The 19,846-nt window shown below is 47.3% G+C and overlaps 1 protein-coding gene across 2 annotated transcripts; it reads left to right on the top strand.

Moving 5' to 3' along the window:
* The first annotated feature begins 1,524 nt into the window (after positions 1–1,524).
* LOC129145868 (melanoma antigen preferentially expressed in tumors-like) lies at positions 1,525–11,199 on the top strand. 2 transcript variants are annotated; one of them, XM_054695637.1, is made up of 4 exons: positions 1,525–1,646; positions 7,426–7,725; positions 8,157–8,756; positions 9,563–11,199. In XM_054695637.1, the coding sequence occupies exons 2-4, from the start codon at positions 7,436–7,438 to the stop codon at positions 10,074–10,076; spliced, it is 1,404 nt and encodes a 467-aa protein (XP_054551612.1). In that variant the 5' UTR covers positions 1,525–1,646; positions 7,426–7,435; the 3' UTR covers positions 10,077–11,199. The 2 variants fall into 2 exon arrangements, with proteins under 2 accessions (XP_054551612.1, XP_054551611.1); XM_054695636.1 differs by having other exon boundaries at positions 7,423–7,725.
* Positions 11,200–19,846: the final 8,647 nt, after the last annotated feature.

Genomic DNA, 19,846 nt, shown 5'->3' with positions numbered 1-19,846 from the left:
AGGTAAGTCCATGGATCCACTCTTTTTTTTTTTTAATTTTTTTTTTTAAAGAGGCTTTTTTTTTTTTTTTAATTTGTTTGTTTGTACATGCACTGGGTATAGTCAGAGGCGCGAGAGGGTGAGAGAATTCACCAGAGCCAGAGCAGGGAGCAGAGCAGGCAGAAGGACCAAGGTACACTGCTGAGGGGAGCAGCGGGTGGCAGGAGAGGTCTGCGCGCCGTGTGGGACCCTTCTCCGGTGGCCGGGGAGCAGCCGGGGATCGAACCGGCGCCGCAGAGGCCTCGGGCAGCTTCGCAACCCAGCGCTCAACCGCTGCGCCACCGGGGAGGCCCCATGGATCCACTCTTAAGATATCAGAACATCATCTCATCAATTGAAAGATGACATAATACTGCAAAAATTCAAACAGCTATGGCTGGTCTATTTACCTGCAAATAGAATATAAGAAAAAAATAATTAGAAATGAAAACTAAGGAAACAGCCAAAACAAAGAACAAAGCAAAGCAAATAAACGAAAACCACGATCACACGTGTCATGAAGTAAAGTAAGATTTGTCTGAAAAGGTGACTAGAGTTGTGTATTAATTACTGAAGTTTATTACAGGGATATCTGAAGACAGGCTGTTACAGGAAAACACATAATGGCATGGGACTATGCTTGGTGAGAGTGTTAGAAGAACAAAAAAGTCTAGTGTCTCTAGAAAAAAAATACTTCATTCATTCATTCATGTATGATTCACGTTTCCATTGAGCTAGTACTACTGTAGACACTTAATATATATTAATGAATATTAAAAAAAGATTCCTGCTATTCCGGAGTTTATATTTTTCCACCTTAGGAGATGGGTAAAATAAAAAAAAACTTCAGCAATGAGTAAAATATATTGTAATTCCAAAAGGTTGTGAATACTCTAAAAAAGGAAACACACAGGGAGAAGTAGAATGAAGAGTGTTAGGTGCAGTTTGAAAATGTAAGCAAAAGTGAGTTATCCTTGTAATTGGCAGTGTTATTATTTGACAGGTGGACGTTCTCTCCATTGTGCTGCTGTAGTGTCACTATAAATACTATGCTGGCTTCATTGCACAGAGATAGGGGGTACATTTTAACCTATTTTTGATGGGAATCAACTCCTTTTATTATATCAGAGCACCAGGGCAGTTAATGTACTCTTTTTCGCCATCAAGTGCCCACTCATTTTTAAGTTTTAATTAATACTGCTGCATATATAATAAATTTGGATATTATAATAGTTCTCTGGGTTTGTGACCCAGCCTGGTAGAAACCATGGCCAAGCAATGCCCAGATTCACGCCTAGGTGTCTCGCTTTCTACTCAAAGAAATCTCAGCTGTGGGGTACACATAATCATAATCCTTCCACCTCGTGGAACTTCAAGAACTGCGTTCCGCAGGCCGGCTAACCCCGCCTCCCAGTGCAGAGATGATTGCCTGAAGGGGGTCACCCGACTTAAGTGAGCCAATTGGAGTCCTCTCGCGGTAGTTGGATGTTGAGAAAGAACCGTTAAGACGCCAACCACGACGAAGATTGGGATTTGTTCTTGGCAATCTCCTGAGAGAAAATACGGGGACCCTGCTACTGAACTCTTGTTTGAATTCCGAAGTTTTTCCCAACTCATCTTCCAATTAGGTAAATCATAATAAAATCATTTTGGTAAATTATACCTATGTTGGTTTAAATTACCCAGGATTATGATTTTAGGGATTAATAAGAAAGATAAAATGACTGGATTGCTCAATGATCGACGATTCATTCCATAGTCTATACATCCACCTATCCTCACTTGATTACTTTCAAGTCTATCGCTAATCATTTCACACTCTCTCTTTAAAATTCCTCGAATAGTCTTTCTTAAAAAACATTTCTTTTTCTTTGCCTCTTAGTTTTGTTTGCAGTTAGCGTTGATATCCCGGGCTTTAAATTATAAATATTGACGTGTGTGTGTGTGATATATATATATATATATATATTTCTCTTTCTGTTTTATTTCATTTCTTTTGTGCTTGAAAAAATCTCGGAGCCCATTTCTTGTAATGGGCCACCTAAGCAGTTTGCGTTTTTGAAATGGATGATGTGATATGACATTTAACCATCTTAAATATATTTCAGTTCGTTAAACTATTAATAAATAGTGTCAGTTATAGAATAGCCATTCCTTTAACCACCAATTTTTTTATTCTTTTTTTTGAAATATTTTTAGGTGTACAGAAAAGTTGCAAAAAATTGTACACAAAGTCTTTATCTAGATTTCCTGAATATTAGCATCTTATATAACCAAAGAAAAGATTTTTTTTAAGATTTATTTGTGCATACAAAAACTGGGGTACAGGCCAGAGGTGTGGAGGGTGAGAGGATTCACCAAAGACAGAGTGGGGAACAGAACAGACAGACTGGCTGAAATACACTGCTGAGGGGAGCAGCTGGCCAGTGGGGAGAAATCTGCTGTGCCATGTGGGTAGCTTCATGGCCGGGGATCGAACTCGTGCTGCAGTGGACAGCCAGGGAGGACCAACCAAATAAAAGATTTTTAAACTTGAAAATTAATATTGATGCAGTACTGTAAACTAATCTGCAGATTTTACAATATTTGCATTTGCTAATGGCTTTTTTTTCTATTTCTGAATTCCATTTGGGATACTGCATTGCATTTGGCAGTTCCTTCATCCCTAAGGTCTTTCACAGCTCGAACACTTGAAGGTACTGGTCAGTTATTTTCTAGAATATCTGTCAATTTGGGTTGGTCTGATGTTTTTCTTACAGTCAGGTTAAAGTTACACATCATTGGTAAGAATACCTGTTTTATTTTCCTCTGCTTCACCTAACTGGTAAGGGAGGAATTTCCACCCTGCTGTTATGGAGGTGCCTGAACGCACAAATCCTGACAGATGAGTTCCATAGCAGTTTATCAGAAACATTTACTCACAGCCCAGGGAGGTTGCTGGAGGACACTCCCCAGATACTACCCAGGGGGACCCTCACAGGTGTTGCAGTCTGGAAGAGAGTGAACAAGCAGGGGCAGTTGCGGTCAGTCTTTGTAGTGACAAGAGATGAAGGGACTCTTGGTTCACATGGAAAGATGTGCTTGGCTTGTTTGAATAATTCTTTGGAGAATTGAAACCTTCTGAAGGATTGGCCGGCACTGTGCCTAGTCCCATGATATGAAGGGTTCTTTGGTTAGGGGACCTTCTTTCTGGGAGCACAGTAGAGGAATTTGTGCTTAAGCCATTAGAGCCCCTCTTGGTTTTCCCCAGATGCCAAGGCATTCATATTATTGGATCTTACCTTTAGGTCTTAGACCACAATACTGCAAAAGCGATTTTTTCCTTTTTTTTTTTTAAAGATAGATTTATTTATACAAGAACCAGGGTACAGGCCAGATGCACGGGAGGGTGAGAGGATTCACCAGAGACAGAGCGGGGAACAGAACAGGCAGACTGACTAAAATACACTGCTGAGGGGAGCAGCGGCTGCGACAGGAGAGGTCTGCCAGGCGCGACAGGAGAGGTCTGCTGCGCCATGTGGGACCCTCGCCGACCGGCCGGATCCAACCGGCACTGCAGAGGCTGCGGATAGCTTCACAGCGCTGCGCTCAACCGCCTGCGCCGCCAAGGGAGGCCCGATTTTTTCCTTTTTCATGTATCACGTCAGAGGTTATCTGATGTTCCTATGTTGTATTAATGATGATATTCATACTCTATTGAGAAGGCTCCATTGTAATGCAGCTATTTTTATGTTTTGTAAGTAACAGATTATTTTGTGGGAATATTTTAAGACTATGAAAACATGCTCTTTTTTTTCTTGCTACCTTCCTGATTTATTGTTTCTGTTAATTTGTTAGGTTTCTATAGGACCTTTCAGGTATACTACATATTATTTGCACATGGAGATGGCTTTATTTCTTGTTACTCATTTTTATGAATGTAATTGATTTCTGTAGTCAACTGATAATACAAAATTGAATAGGAGTGAAGCATACATGTCTTGTTGACCTTAGTGGAAAGTCTCAAGTAGTTCCCCATTAAATAAAATGCTAGCACTAGGGATTAATCGTATATCTTTTATCATGTTAAGAAAGCATCCCTGAATCCTATTGAGGTTTTTCTTTTTCTTTTTTTAAGATTTATTTATTTATGCATAGAAGAGTTGGGGTGTGAGGTGAGGGGGGTGAGAGGATTCACCAGGGACAGAGTGGGGAGCAGAACAGGCAGATCTACTGAAATACACTGCTGAGGAAGCAGCAGGCGAGACAGGAGAGGTCTGCTGCATCATGCTGGTCACCTCCCTGGCCAGGGATTGAACTCGTGCTGCAGTTGTTGCAGATTGCTTCATAGTGCTGATGCTTAACCCCTTGCACCACCAGGCAGGCCCCCAGTTTTTCTTTTTTCAACATGAGTTGGTGTTGAATTTTCCAAAAAGTTCACTTGGCATCTATGATGATAATCATATATTTTTCCTTAACTATATTGGTTATGTTTCTTTAGTTTTATTGGGCGATTATTTATTATTTTTATTGCAGTACGACATTGGTTTAGAACATTGTGCTTTAGAAGTATAGGCTCTGCCCCCTTCAGGTGCTATTACCACAGCAAACCCACCACCAAAGTACCCATAGTCCATCACCATAGGTGTTCCCCCTCCCCAACTTTGTTCTCACCCCTCTGCCTCCCTGGCAGCATCAGTTCTGCAGTCAGATTTCTGGGGTTTGTTATTGGTTTGGTTTATCTTTGTTACCTTTTGTTTTGTTTCTCTATATTCCACACACAAGGGACACTATCCTGTATTTGTCTTTATCTTTATGATTTATTTCTTAACATAATCCCATCCAGTTCCAGCTATGTAGTCATAAATTAAAGAGTTGATCTTTTCTTAATAGCTGAGTGGTATTCCATTATGTATCTATATCGCATCTTTGGACACTTGTTTTTGGATAATTAGGTTGTTTCCATAACTTGGCCATTGTCCATAGTGCTGTAATGAACAAAGGAGTGCATATTTCCCTTCTTTGAGTGGATGCCTATGAGTGGAATTTCTGGGTCATATGATAGATCCACTTAATATTTTGAGAAACTTCCATACTGTTTTCCACAGGGACTAGACCAGTCTACATTCCCACTGACAGCTCCTTTTCTGCACATCCTTGCCAACATGTTGTTTCTGGTCTTTTGTGACTGCCTAATTTTGATATGGCCATTCTCATGGGTGTGAGGTTGTATCTCGTGTTTGTTTTTTTTTTAAGATTTTTTTTTATTTTTTATTTATACAATAGCTGGAGTATAGGCCAGAAGCGCAGGAGGGTGAGAGGATTCACCAGAGACAGAGCGGGGAGCAGAACAGGCAGATGGACCAAAAGCACTGCTGAGGGGAGCAGTGGGCGCAACAGGAGAGGTCTGCCGCACCATGTGGGAATCTCCCTGGCTGGCTGGGAATTGAACCTGTGCTGCAGATACTGCGGACAGCTTCACAGCGCTGTACTCAACCCACTGCACCACCGGGGAGGCCCCATATCTCATGGTTTTGACTTGCATTTCCCTAATAATAAGTGATGATAAACATTTTTTCATGTACCTGTTGGCCGTCTGTATGTCTTCTTTGGAGAAGTGCCTGTTTAGCTCTTATGCCCTCTATTTGGTTGGTTATTTGTTTTCCATTTGTTGAGTTGTATGAGTTCTTTGTAGATCTTGGATATCAGCCCCTTCTTAGATGCAAATATTTTCTCCATTCAGTGGCGTGTCTTTTTATTTAAGTGAGTTTCTTTCACTGTGCAAAAACATTTTAGCTTGATGTAGTGCCAGTTATTTATATATTTATATTTTCTTTTGTTTTCTTTGCTGTTGAAAATGACTCTACAAAGACATCTCTGAAACCTATGTTTAATCCCCTGCGCCACCAGGGAGGCCCTACAGCTGGATTTTAAAAAGAAAAAAAAAAAGACTGTATACTTCAGACTTTTTTTTTTTTTGAACTATCGATTGAAAACACTGTATAGATTCCAAGGTGATATTTCATTGGTCCCATCCCCAATGGGTCACCAAGTGTCCAGTCTATCACCAACCAATTGGTTGTTTCCACATATTTATTCCCCTTTGGTAGTCAGCATTCTATTATCAGAGTATAAGGGCCTGTTTTTATTTTCTTTATATTCCACAAATGAGTAAAATCATCTGGTATTTGTCTTTTTCTTTTTGACTTATTTCACTTAGCATAATCCCCTCAAATCCATCCATGTTGTCCCAAATGGCATGCTTTCATCTTATATATGACTGAATATTATTCCACATATTCTTTATCCACTGCTTTGCCATTGGGCACTTGGGTTGTTTGTGTATCTTGGCTCTGTGAATAGTGCCACAAGTAGGGTGGATGTGTCTTTTCAAGTTAGTGTTTTCATATTCTTCAGGTTGTCTCCTCATCCCTTTTGCAATGTTTTTGTATTTAATTCCCCTTCCTTTTGTTCATTTGTATGATATTGGGTTGTTTCACAACATTCCTAGTTTAATGGTGGCATCGTCTGTCTATATAGCAAAGTCCAGGTCCTTTAGCCTTTTTGTTTTAGTGATCGGTGGAGAAGTTGTGAATGCTCTGGTTGTGGGGTACTCTGATATCTAACAAGAGCCTTAATTTTTGTCTTTTTTGTTTCTTTTCCCCATCATTTCCTAAGTGCCAAAGGATGTTTCCCCCATTTCTTTGTCTTCCTTTCCAGAAGTTATGTGTTTCAAAGATTGCACCTTTACATAATATCTACCCCCTTTAAATGTTCATATTTTGGAGTTCTTTTTTATACTTGTTGCTCTCATCTTCAAAGACACATTTTTGCTCTTTTCAGACTTATCCTGTGCTTATTCTGAAGGTAGTTTTAGATCCACTTTAAGCCCCTCATCATCTTCCTTCCTGTGTATCTCTTAGAACTTTTCTTGACCTGTCTTTGCTTGCCATTAAGCCAAGTGATGAGAGTGTGACAGATTGTGTGCTGGGATTTCAGGATTTTCGTCTTTTCACTCACAATTATTTTGAAGTTTTGGCATTCTACATTTTAAGTTAATGATAAAAGGAGTGGCTTTTGTGTAGTTTTACATTTTCCTTCATGTTAATTTGTATGTTTCTGGAAGAAATATTGAGAGGAAGGCAGCAGGGTGATCAATATTATCTGCTGCTAACGTATCTCTGATTTCTAATTGCATTCTGTTTATGTAAAATAGGTCTCTCTATATATACATACACATGCATATACACTAATATATACTTACATGCATCTATTTTTATTCCATTCCTATAGTAGAGGTCTCTTGAGGTCACGCGGATGCACCATGTATTTATTCAATAAACATTTTGTTTGTAGCTAATCTTGGGGGCAAACATAAGTCTGTAGATATCTTCTCTGGTTTTCTAAATATTTCTCACCCTGAAGTAGGTTCCTGAAGATGGCCCAAAAGTCCGCAGCCACACTGCTGCAGCTTGCTGCAAAGAGTCTGCTGAGTAATGAGCCTGCAGCTATCCATGCCCTGGGAGAACTCCCAAGAGATATTTTTGTTCCATTGTTCAATGCTGCCTTCTTGGGCGGACACAAGGAGACACTGAAGGCAATGGTGAGAGTTTGGCCCTTTTACTGTCTCCACATCGGGGCACTGAGTGTACAAGAAACGTGCTACGAGGTCTTAGAAGCCATGGTTGATGGTCTGCAGCTACTCCCTACCCAGGACTCTTCTTCTTGGTAAGACTGTCCAAAAGGCACAAAGTGAGTCAGCAGGAGGGTATGCTGGAACTGGGGCAGGGGACTATGACCAGCCTACCAAAAGCAGCCAATGATAAATGCTGATGAGGCTCTTGGTCCAACGTTTGTGGTCACCTTAAGGACCCCAGTGTCTTACAGAGTTAATTATACAATAAAGGTGGTTGAGAACATCATGGCAGATTTATCTCCTGAATGCAGTTATGCAGAAGGATATGGCCAGTGAGACTGGGGAGGGCCAGAGATGAAGAAAATATGGGGAAAAGAATGAAAGATGCTGAGCTTGTATGGAAAGGACTTGGTGAATGGATATTGAGGGAAAGCCAGGCCTAAAAGACTCTGTCCATTCTTCCAATCGTGGTCTTCCTGGGTTATATTAATACTTCTCATGTGTTCTGTCTCCTCTTCTACAGGGGGACCAAACTGAAGATCCTAGATTTAAGACAGGATCTGGACTGTGAGACAACATGCTCTGACAAGTCCACCCACTCTTTCTGTTTCCAGTCTTGTATTTACTCTGACCACTCTATCCTTAAGATAGAAGAAGCCCAGCATAATGTCAGGTGCCTTGGAATTGGTGATTCAGAGTCGGTTCCTCAGTCAGTCTGGGAACCCCTGGAATTAGTAATGGACATTTCCTTCAATGATGCTGTGAAAGCAAAGCATTTTCTTTCTTTCCTTCGGAATAAAGTTGAGCAGAGCTTTGGGTCTTTGCACCTTTGCTGCAGAAATTTGCAAATTGATAAAATGTCTGCCCTGAGGAGTAATTTGCAGTTTCTGGATATGGGATGCATTGATCATCTGGAAGTCGATGACGTTTTACTGAATGAAGTCAGCAGCATTTTGTCTCAGATGAGCCACCTGGAGAGCCTTAATCTGTCTAACATTCCCTTCAAATCTTGTAAAGGGAGAAACTTAAGAACTTTTCTCACCTGCCTCGGGCGGCTGGAAAGCCTCCAGGAGCTTAACTTGTCTTGTTTCTGCCTCACAAATCAACTGCACAGACTGCTCAGGTGAAGGGAGGGGCAAGCCAGGGCTGGCTGAACACTACACTCGTAAGACAGGAGCGAATCCAGGCTTAGAGATTCCCAAACTTCTGTTTTTCCTTTCTCGGCATGGCTACTGCCGGGAGTTTGAAACTGGCCAGACTAGAGAGGGATGCCTCATGGTGATGGAAGAGACAGAACTAGGAAATGGAGCTGTGCTCATACATTGAGTCGGCCATGTGCAGACACTATGATAAATCTATAAATATATTGATGAAAAAATCAGTCTTCCTTCTGCAGTGGAGAGACAGAGACTAGAGACAGAGGGGAGGCATTCAGAGGGGAAATGTTTTATGCTGTAGTGCTGACATATTTCCCACGGGCTGGCCATAGCAGTTAATTTTACCAGATTATTTCATCCCTATTTGCCCCCTGGGCTTAGATGCTGAGTGGATAACTTGTCTTCTGGGAACTAGAAAAGAGAATCCTCAGTTGGCTGCTTTCTCAGACCTCTCCTAATCAAATGAGGTCCATCATTGATTATGTATACTAAGTGGATGCAATTTTTTCTCTTCATCTTCCCCACAACCCTGTATAATAATTGCCATTGTGCTCATTTTAATGATTGAAGACTTATATCTCAGGGTAGAAAAGTAACTTTCTTTGGGTCACAAATCTGAGAAGTCTGGTTACAAAGCCCACATTATCAACTGCTGTTGCAAAAGATGTACAAATTACTTTATTCTAAAGCCCGAGTTGGCTATAACTCAGGGCTCACTACCCTGGTTCAAACCTCATTTTTCTGGAATAAACTTTCTTTTTTCTCTCTGCAGAGTCCTGCCACCTCAGTTAGATACGTTGTGTCTGTCCTTCAGTGACCTTTCTAAAAGAGATATCACTGTCTTGTCCCAGAGCTCTCACGCCACCCACCTAAGGCTGTTGAATCTCAGTAACAACCAGATATTCTGGGACGTTGATGAGCCCTTCCTCATTCTACTGGAGAAGCTCTCAGGCACCCTGCAGCATCTGGAGATAAATAATTGCCTGATAACTGATGGTATTCTCACTACTCTCATCACAACCCTGAGCCAGTGTTCTCAACTCCGTGTCTTTAGCTTTGCCTTCAACCCCGTTACGATGCCTGCTCTCGTCAACCTTCTGCAGCAATTGACAGCCATGAAGGAGCTGAAGTTTGTGATTTATCCTGTCCCTATTCATTGCTATGAACAGGGGAATTTTCATGGCAATGTGGACCATGACAAATTTGCTGAAGTGCAAACCCAATTGAAGGAGATGCTGCAAGAGGAAAAGCGGGAGGACATGAGCTGGACCACCTATCTTGACTGATTTCCACAGTGCAAGAAGCTGTTTCAGCACTGCTGTGTAGTCATAAAAGCATTCAGACTTTTGCCTGAAGCCCACGTCTGTGAAGAAATGTCTGCAAAATTTTACTGTTCCAGGAAACTGGGTTTAGGAAAATTGGATATGTAATTGACCTTTATAAAAAAGGAAATAGAGGAATTGGAAAGGTCCTGTGCCTCTCTTGCCCTATGCCCATTACAGCTTCGAGTCACTAACCACAGTGTTGGGATGTGATATAAGCCAGCCTAGTCATCGTGCATCATTTTTCTGTCTGTTTGGCCACTTACAGCCACTTGACGTGAATGAGATAGTTGTTGATACCAGGAATTTTCCTCTCTGGGTGCTACAAGCTTCTTTTACTTCTGATTGCCTTAGATTGCTTATGAGAAACTGTATACAGGGTAAAGGAAACAAACAACTATGCTTCCTAACTACTGGTGTCTTCACCAACTTGTTGCTACCTGCTTTCCTGGGTCTCAGGACCCTGGCTTAGTTATTCTTTATATCACACACATTTACCATTCACCATCTATTATGATTTAGGTACTGTTGCAGGTGCTAGTAAAAACAAAATCCCTGATCTCAAGCCACTCTGGGTACAGATGTTACTGTGATTTGTTAGTTTCTCTACTCTTCCTTAGGGTTTTTGGTAGTTATCTATTACCCTCTAGTAGCCTAGATTTCCCCCCACTTTTTCCCTTACATAATTTGCTCATGTTAATCTCTTTATGCTGTTGGATAGCTGCTTAACCCTCAAGTCGTTGCTTAAATATTCCCTCCTCAGAGAAGTTTTCTCTTACTTTCTTATTTCAATAGGTTTAATTTGCTGTTCTCTTTCATATGCCATGTATATTTCCCTTATGTATCACATGATTCCATGTGTATTTGCTCCCTGTGCTCTTCCATTAAATTTGCACTATACAGCATGGGACACACTAGCCGTATGTGGCTACTGAGCACTAGAAATTTGGCTACTCTGAAATCTGATGTACTGTAAGTGTTAAATGCACACTCTATATTCTCAAGACATAGTAAGAAACAAAGGATGGAGAATAATGAAGCAATAATTTACTTATACTGTTCATATGTTGAAAGGATAACATAGTACATGTCGAAGACAGTAAAAGTAATGTGAATTAACTTGTTTATATCATTTACATGTTGAAATATTAATTCTACATTTCAAAGACTTAGAAAAAATGTTAAAATAACTAATAATTTGTTTATGTTTGCCTGTCAAAATGATCAAATATTGAATTTCAAAGACTTCCTCAGAAAAAAAGAATGTAAAAATTAGTGATCAAAATAGTTTGTTCTTGGGCCTCCGCAGTGGTGCAGCGGGTTGAGCGCAGCTCTGTGAAGCTGTCCGCAGCCTCTGTAGTGTGGGTTTGATTCCTGGCCGGCCAGGGAGCTAGCCCACATGGCACAGCAGACCTCTCCTGTCTCACCCGCTGCTCCCCTCAGCAGTGTATTTCAGTCCTTCTGCCTGCTGTGCTCCCTGCTCTGTCTCTGGTGAATCTCTCACCCTTCCTTGCCTCCTGGCCTGTACCCCAGATCGTGTATAAATAAATAAATCTTTAAAAAAAAACAAAAGTTTGTTCTTATTTCCATTTTGTAATAACACACTGCATTGTGAGTGTTTTTTCTTTGTTGAAATGATAACACATGGTATTTCAAAGGCTGCGTAAGAAAAGTACAAAATTAATTGATAATTTGTTCATATTGCTTACATGGTGAAATGTACTACATTTCAAAGACTTACTAAAAGTATAAGAATAATTAACAATTTATACTGTTTTCATGTTGAAATTATATATATTTTTACTTTTATGTTAAATAAAATGTTAAAATTGAATCCACCTGTTTTCTTTAATGTTTTATTTTGGTTTTTACTTTGTAGATGTTGTTCGACTATATTTTTATTGGACTACAAGGCATGAAATCATAAGCTCCATGCAGGTAGAGGATACTTCTGTTGATAAAATAATCATGTCTTTTTATTTTCTGCATTTCGTTTTTTGAAGTTTTGACATCTGGGGACATGCTAAGAGTAGAGTGATTGCCCCCCTTGAGGCTAGCTAATTCCTGGAGATAGCAAACTCCCCACCCCTGAACGTGCTTTTCTTTTACAAACCAATACAGAGCTCTTACCACCTCAATCGCCTTCTTTGTGAGCTCTCATAAGGCTCATGAACTCTGGACCACAATCCCAATGTCCTAATCACCCCAGGAACAGGTATCAAACGACTAGGGATAACTCCTTTGTCCCGGTGCCCAGTAAAAATACTCAAACTAGCTAATCCTAAAGCTGTTTAACCTGCCTTGGAAATCACAAAGGTTGAAAACTAGAGCACTAAACAAAGGGATCATTAGGAACACCGTGGGAGTGGAGTTAGCATAAATGACATGTTCAGAAATTCCTTTTGTAAGACTGCTGTTCCCACCTCTGGTCTCTGCAAATTGAAAGAATGACCTAAAAGACTTGTCAGGAAGGAGATCATTAAAAAATAATCTTGGAGGATATTCAAAGAATTGACTGTTATTTCTTTACAAAAATTCTCTAGACCATCTGTTAGAATGACAAACACAGACTAACATGAGTCCCGGAATTCCTTTTGTTTACAGCAAGAGGCCTGATTCTGTGGATTCATTTTAAAGCAACTTCATTAGGAACTGAGCTGCTACATTACTTCTCATTACAGTAGGAGACTCAAGGATAAAGAAGCTTCAGAGTAAGGAGTTATACTTTTACGTAAGCTGTAGAAAGCTAAAAAGAGCATCATTCCACTCTATCAAGGAGAAAAAGTCAAGCTACACAATCATAACTTTTTTGGAACTCATCAGGGAGTGAGGTCATGGTAAGGCTACCAAGTAGAATAAATTCAAAGAAGAGTCAGGCCTCTCCTGGGAAACATAAGAAATGTAGACTGTGGCAGAACACAGGAATAAGGAGCTCTACTGACCTTTATAAGAATGTTAGAAGAAATTAACTTGGGGGCTGTGGGAGGACACAGGAGGGACCCACACCGCAGAGAAGACCAGGAGAGCGGAAAAGCTCAGAATCCCCAGTCTCTCAGGGTCCATGTGCTCCTGAAACATGAAGACCAGGACACCTCAATAGGAGCAGGGGGTTGGCGGGGTCACACGACCCACTGTGGTCACCGGAGACCCATCCTTTGAGTGCCCGGAGGGTCTCCCGAACCACTGCAGCCTGGCTTAGCCTTCTCAGGCGCCACCCCCATCTCCACCCAGGGGGCAGAAAACCTTCAGAACGGCGGCGCCCGCCCCGGTTCAGCTGGACTTCCGACGAGGCTGTGGCCCAGGTGCCACCCTTCCACAAGAGAATTGGGCTTTCAGGGGCAACCAAGCAGCCTCAGGCCCAGGTCTGGCCCAGAGCAGAGGGCCTGGCAGGGGGAGGCTGGGCCCTGTTCCATTAAAGCCTTATGAACATGGGCGTAGGAAGTCCAAATCATCTTCAAGAGTCGGAAATATCATTGCTTTGATTATTCTACAGTTCAGGTCAATAAAACCCACTCTTGGATGGCAGGCGGCGCACAACAGGCCTGCAGCCAGGTTCGGCCCACGGGCCATGCTTCCCGAGCCCTGTTCTCGGCTAATGGGATCACTGGGTCCCCAAAGCAGCACCGGGTGGAAAGTCAGCAGAATGAGGATACAACCACTCTCGGATGTGCTGATGAGCACAAGCCAGAAGCCGACGCTTCAACACAGTGGCTTTCAACGTTGGCTGTGCCCTGCTGGCACGAGCAGAGTGGCGAAACCGTGGGTCTGCCCCCAGTCCTGCTGGAAGTGTTGCGGGCACAGCCTGGAGACAGTGACTCTTTCAATGTCCCCAAGTGGCACTTGGGGAGAAACAAGGTTAAAAACTAACCAAGCCATTAAATGATGAGCGAGCGAGAATTTTACTCACTTAATATGACAGCTTTATCCTCGTGGCTCGGGAGCAACAACAGTCCAATAATAAGCACATACAACCTTCCCACAGGAACGGACACGTAGCTATGCTGGAAAGCAGACGTGCCCTTGTAAGCGAGGGAGAAGAATCTCCTTAAAGAAGGAAGGATATGGTCAAAGGCAGGGGTAGGGCGGCGAGGAGGAAAGGGGAGGGAGGAAGCCCCAGGCACTGGCAGGGGCAGAGCAGGTGTAGCGTGGAAAGCAGCGCCCGGGAGCCCAGGGTGCACCCGGCAGCCGAGCCGCCCCTGCAGGACAGAGTCCCAGCCCAAGCTAAGTGGGGAAGGGACTGAGCACATTCAACACGCGGACTGACTTGCGCTGAGGGAACAGAAACAGCAGAAGAGGCTGAAAACGACCCGAAGATGCCAGGTCCCTAGAGACACGGGCCTGGTAAGGGAGGCAGTTGTGCTCACCAGGTAGGCGCAGAGGACCGACCCAGAGATGGGTGACAGGCACCAGGCTCCACTTGGCTGCCCTCCCGAGACCTCATCACAACGGCCTCGGAAGGATATTAAGCAGCCTCCAAAGAGGCAAGAGCACGGACGATGGGAGAGCAAAGGAACAAAGAAGCAACCGACTGTGCCGAGGTGAAGAAGGCGGACATGAAGGAGTACAGGGTGTGCGACTCCACTTCAGCCAGGTTCTCGAGCAGGACAGAGTAACCCACAGACGCCAAGCAGACGGAGGCTTGCAGGGGCCCGCAGGATGCAGGGGCGCTGGGCCGGGAACGTTTAGGGGAGCGGTAAATTGTCTGTACTTCGATAAAGGAGGAGCTAGGCCCTGACCCGTGACGCTTTACAGATGAGGGATGTAGGAATAGGAGAAGGTGGGTGAACCTCACCCCTGATGCGGCTTATTGATAGCGAGAAGATACATCTTCTTCTCAGCGAAACACAGTTTCTCTCATGCTGGGCAAGGAGCCCCTGGCGAGCAGCCGGGCAGCCCCGACGCGGGCACAGCCGTTCTTGGGCGCAAGGAGAGCAGAGATCTGAAAGTGTGACCCTCCAGCCTTCCATCCACGCGCTTATAAGCACGGTGACCCTGACACGTGTCCCTGCACGGCTTTCTGTCACTGCCCACCGCCACAACGTACGCAGTCGCCACGATCTTCTGAGAATCACGCTGCAAGACACTTTCATGGCCTGGCTTCCTTCTCTCTGGACTCATGCGCGGTGGGGAATATTCCATCTTGTGTTCTGTGGCCTACCACTGCATCCCGAGCCATTCCTTGAATGGCACATTTCCCCGCAAAGACTGGAGATGGGCGCACACGTCCCCCACGCCGCTCAGTCCTCCCTCAGGTTTCAGACGCTGACCTGGTTCCGCGGGCCCCCTCAAGCAGGAGGGCGGCTCATTCGCACAGGGCTCCCCTCCTTGTGCCACCGTCACTCTCGGTAGCACATGCTCAGTGCTGCCGCCGCCACCCTCCCCAAACACGCGACCACTTTGCTCCTCGTGACGCCAGTGCAACGACACACGGGCGTGGCGTCCTGTACGCCAGACGTGGCGCCGAGTGCCAGCTTCGTGATGGCGAGCTTCTCTGTAGTGTTTGCTAGGTCGCGGCCTTGATCCGGGAGCCTTCCGTGCATTTCCACATGTGAACTCACGGGCCGCTCACGCTAGCCTCGTGGGAGAGAACCCATCACTGTCTCTGCTTTCCAGGGAGAAAAGAGAACTCGGGTCACCCTGAGGTCAAAGTCACTTGGCCCGCGCCATGGAAGTTCCCACCAGGATCCAACTCTGGTGGAGCTGACTGGAAACCCTACGCCGATAACCCGCCATGCCACGTGTTGAGGACACTGGGCTGGGACTCACTCCGAGGCTGATGGGCAGTGACGGGGGTGGTATGTGGCACCAAGACGCGCTGAACTCCAACCTCGTGCCCCCGAGTGCCCTCGCCGTGCACGACTGCCCTTCACTGTGCACGGCTGCCCTTCACTGTGCGCGGCTGCCCTTCACTGTGCACGGCTGCCCTTCACTGCCGTCCTTTCTCAGAGAGCCCGGGGACTGGCGGGCAGGTCTTCCCCTGCAGGTGAAGTAGCAGAGGCAGAAGGGCTGTGTCCATGGAGGGGAGAGAAGGTCTCCGGAGGGGCGCGGGTCCCCAGCGTGGCATCGGTGGCTCAGCGGCCTCTTCTGTTTGCGTTTCATTTTCCTCCCAACACACTCCCTCGACACCCTCACCTGCACATCCAGTCCCTGTCTTTTCCCTCTGTGTGTGCCCACACTCAAGTCCCGCCTCTCCCACCCGTCCCGGGTGCCAAAGACGATCATTCACCCCACTTCGGACACTTCCCCGGCCCCACTGCCGTTCTGTGCCAAAGAGCCGATAAAGCACGGCCAGAAACTCACGGGCAGATATTGAGGCAGCGAACATTGTGTGCGATCCTGGAAAAGTGAGATGTCTGGGTGAGAGCACAGACTGAATTGCGAATGGGCACACATGCTGCAGGACATCAGCTCTCGCGCGTTTGCCGGTGGAGATGTACGCTGGTGAAATTTCAACCCATATTCTTAGGAAACTGCCTCTTGCGCTTAAAGATATTCACGTCCTTCTTCCCGAGGGCTGGAGAGCAGGCTCTCAAATCCTGGGCCTGCCCCGAAGCCCCAGCTACGCTCCGCGGGCTACCCGGACCTCCCCACTGGGGACGCTCTGCAACCCTGGTCCGCGCTGGGGTATCGTGCCACTATCGTTTTGTACCGAGAACTCTGTTCATTTCTTAACTTGAAAAAGCCGTTCAAACACCCATGCGTTTTTTCAAAGAAAGTGTCGGAGAGCATGTCAAGGAAACGGAGAAAGACCGGCCATCGAGCTACACTAGGGCCCCGTCTTGTGTGGCAGTGCGTTTGCTAACATGATTTGGACTATGTGGGTTTGTGTGCTGATTAGAAGCACGGGTGGTGCAAAACACTAACATGCAACGTGTGTACTCACGCGTGCCTGCACACATGTTAAGCACACACCCGTGAATGGACACGTGTGCAATCACACATGCCCTCACACGCACACTTTTTCATTCCTTCTGAGACAGGGGCGGCGTGCACAGTGTGTCACAACGCTGAGCGCCCACGGGCATGCCCTCAGGACCGGAACTCTCCGCCGCCACAAGGCAGATATCCCGGAAACCGCGTCTGCTGGGTCCAGGGAAAGCCTCTCTTGTTTCTGCCAGCGCTATTTACACACACCACTCCCCACCAAGATCAGAAAAGCTGCAGTGTTGGAGTGCCAACAAGAGGAACTTAACTCTCTCTCTGACTGCCCAGTAAAGGGAAAACTGGAAGGTTGCCAAAGAAAACGTTTTCGAGGCATGCTGGCTTTACAAGCCGGTTGTGGAAAGGTGGTGCCGCTCTTTGCATCTGGAACAAGCAGATGGGGTGGAAGTGGGCTCTCAGAAGGGGCTGGCTGGCTGATCTCCAGTCCACAGGATGGACGCTCATTTTGCAAATGTCCAGGAATCCTGGGCTCCTGGCAGCCACAGCGGCCCCCCAGTGACTCCTAACTGCGCCCCCTGGGGTCCAAAGCGACTTCGCCATCGGGCCCAAGGCAGGCAGCAAGCTGTTCCCCAGACGCCTGGTCCTACCCAAGCAGGCGTCCCTAGCTCCTGCTCACAAAACATCAGCCCTGGTCTGCTCCCAGAAATGTTGAGCCCGAGAGTTCACCGAGAGAGCAGATCCCGTGCTGCGGCGGCAGAAACACCGAGGAGGTGACGGCCGGCCAGCAGGCGAGGGCGCGACTCCTGCGCGGCCCCTCGCGCGGCCGCGGAAACCCTGGCCCTGGGAGGAGCCCGCGAGGCGGCACTCGCGGTCTGACCCGGCGCTCACGCGGCTGCCGTGAGGACGTCGAGAAGCCCGCGCGCGGCCGCCTGCGCCGAGCAAAGGCCGGGCCCGCTGGGCACGCGCCGGCTTCGTGTCCACCCCGGCCTCGGCCGGCGCAGCAGGGCTGCCGCGTGCGCCCCGCGGCCCACTCGGTGATGCAGGCAGAATTCCACAGGGACACGAGAGGGCACCCGTATGAACGCACGTGATGTCACAGAGGTTACTCAGGACTGACTTCCTGGAGACAGAAGTCAACACTGGCGGAGCCTGAGGGGGCACCCAGGCAGCTGGGTGACAGGCGCCGGCTCGGCTGTAATACGCCTCTGGTCGCCTGCACCGCGGCAGCACGGCCGCGAGACAGGCCGTGTGCCGCCATGAAGACGTTCAGTAAGTACCGTGGGCGTGCCGCGCCCCTCTGTGGCTTTGGCCTGAACGCCCGCGCGGGTGGGCACGCCGAAGCCCCGCCAGGCCCGCGCTGGCGCGCCCCTGGACCCCTCCGCCGAGGGCGAGGGCGGGTCAGGCTCTCGCTGGGCGCCCACCTGAGGCGCTCCGGGGCTCGCCCTAGCTGTTTGCCAGCCGAAGGTGGCACCTGCCCTCGGCGATGTCGACGTCCTCGCTGTAGTTGGCCGGTTCCCAGAGAGAGGCTCCAAACCTCCGTGGGCACGCGCGCCGCCCCGCGCCCCTCCTGCTGCGCGTTAAGACTCCAGTCTCGCCGTCCGCTGGCGAACTTCGTGCACACGAGTGGGTTGCCAGACATTCTCCACAGGCCACCCGAGGGTCCTCTTTCTTGGTGCCACTCCTGGGTAGTGTCTTCCCGAGCGCGCGCCTCCTGCGCCTGTGGAGGGGCCGCAAGCTCTGCCGCGTGCTTGGGGCAGAGGGGGAAGTACGTGGGGCTCTGCTGCTCCAGGGGAGAGGGTGTGAGGGGAGCAAGGGCGAAGGCAGAGGCGCTAGTTCCAAAGGCCTCTGACCCGGGAGTGAGAGGGCGGCGTCTAGGTCAGAGGGGTAGCGGCGGAGGTGGGCAGAAGGGCCTGTCCTCTGGGTATCTTTGGAGAGAGGGGCCAAGAGGATTGATTTCCCCGTCGGTCGGATGTGCGATGTGAGAGAAGGCGCGTCCTCCGGGCCACCTCCGGGCTTGGGGCACTTGGCAAGGGGCACTGCTGGGTCAAACGCTCTACGATGCTTGATTTCACTGCTGATGCCACTGGAGAAAGTCCCAGGGTGGGGGGCGGGGTGGTGTCAGGAGCAGGATGGTGCTCACAGCCGGCCCCACCGTGGAAGACATGACCCCGCACAGGGGTCCCGACAAGGCCCGCTGGGAATCAGTGTGGCCCGGTGCCCAGCCCTGAGCACACCCTGCTCTGTGTGCCCCCCAACTGCATGGCCTAATTAGCTTACAAAGGGCACAGCACCCCAACCCAGAGAACCTGACCTCCAATACTGGAACCCAAAGGGAAGCTGGGCGCTACCAGTCTGCCTGTGGTAACCCTCCTCCCCCACCCCAACCCATAGTGTGCTTACCTGCTGCTACCCTGTTTCCGGGGAGTGTGGTCTCAGTAAGGCGCCCTTGGTGAGCCCACCTGTGGGACAGAGAATTGAGAGGACCTTATTTCTGATGGAAGATAGCCGGTCACTTCCAATCTTCCAGTCACGTGGTAAATCCGATGCTTGCAGGGACTATTATTTGGGTAGGGAAGGGTGAGCAGCAGCACGGCTCCACACTTCATCAGCTAACTGTGGCTACGGCGTCCAGTGACTTAGACGTCTGAGCAAAGACATGAATCAGAGACGAAGAGAGGCAACACAGAATGGCGACAGGGTCAGTCCCCGGGGCGCCCTCAGAACCCTAAATGATCTTGCATTTTCGTCCCCCTTTTCAGGATGCAATAGTGGCGGCAGTGGCTCACCACAAGGAGAAAGGAAAGATCGGCCTTCTCTCCCAGGCAGCTGCGGCAAGAGGAACCCTCGTGGTG

The sequence above is a fragment of the Talpa occidentalis genome, unplaced genomic scaffold (assembly GCF_014898055.3).
Source record: "Talpa occidentalis isolate TD23 unplaced genomic scaffold, MPIMG_talOcc4v2.1 talOcc4.15, whole genome shotgun sequence".
NCBI lineage: Eukaryota > Metazoa > Chordata > Mammalia > Eulipotyphla > Talpidae > Talpa > Talpa occidentalis.
The sequence above is the reverse complement of the archived record's forward strand: the minus strand, read 5'-3'. Positions and strand labels throughout refer to the sequence as shown.

Coding starts and splice junctions, on each gene's coding strand:
- LOC129145868 (XM_054695637.1), top strand. CDS start 7,436: ATGGCCCAAAAGTCCGCAGCCACACTGCTGCAGCTTGCTGCAAAGAGT. Junction 7,726..8,156: donor ACCCAGGACTCTTCTTCTTG/GTAAGACTGTCC, acceptor CCTCTTCTACAG/GGGGACCAAACTGAAGATCC. Junction 8,757..9,562: donor CAACTGCACAGACTGCTCAG/GTGAAGGGAGGG, acceptor TTCTCTCTGCAG/AGTCCTGCCACCTCAGTTAG.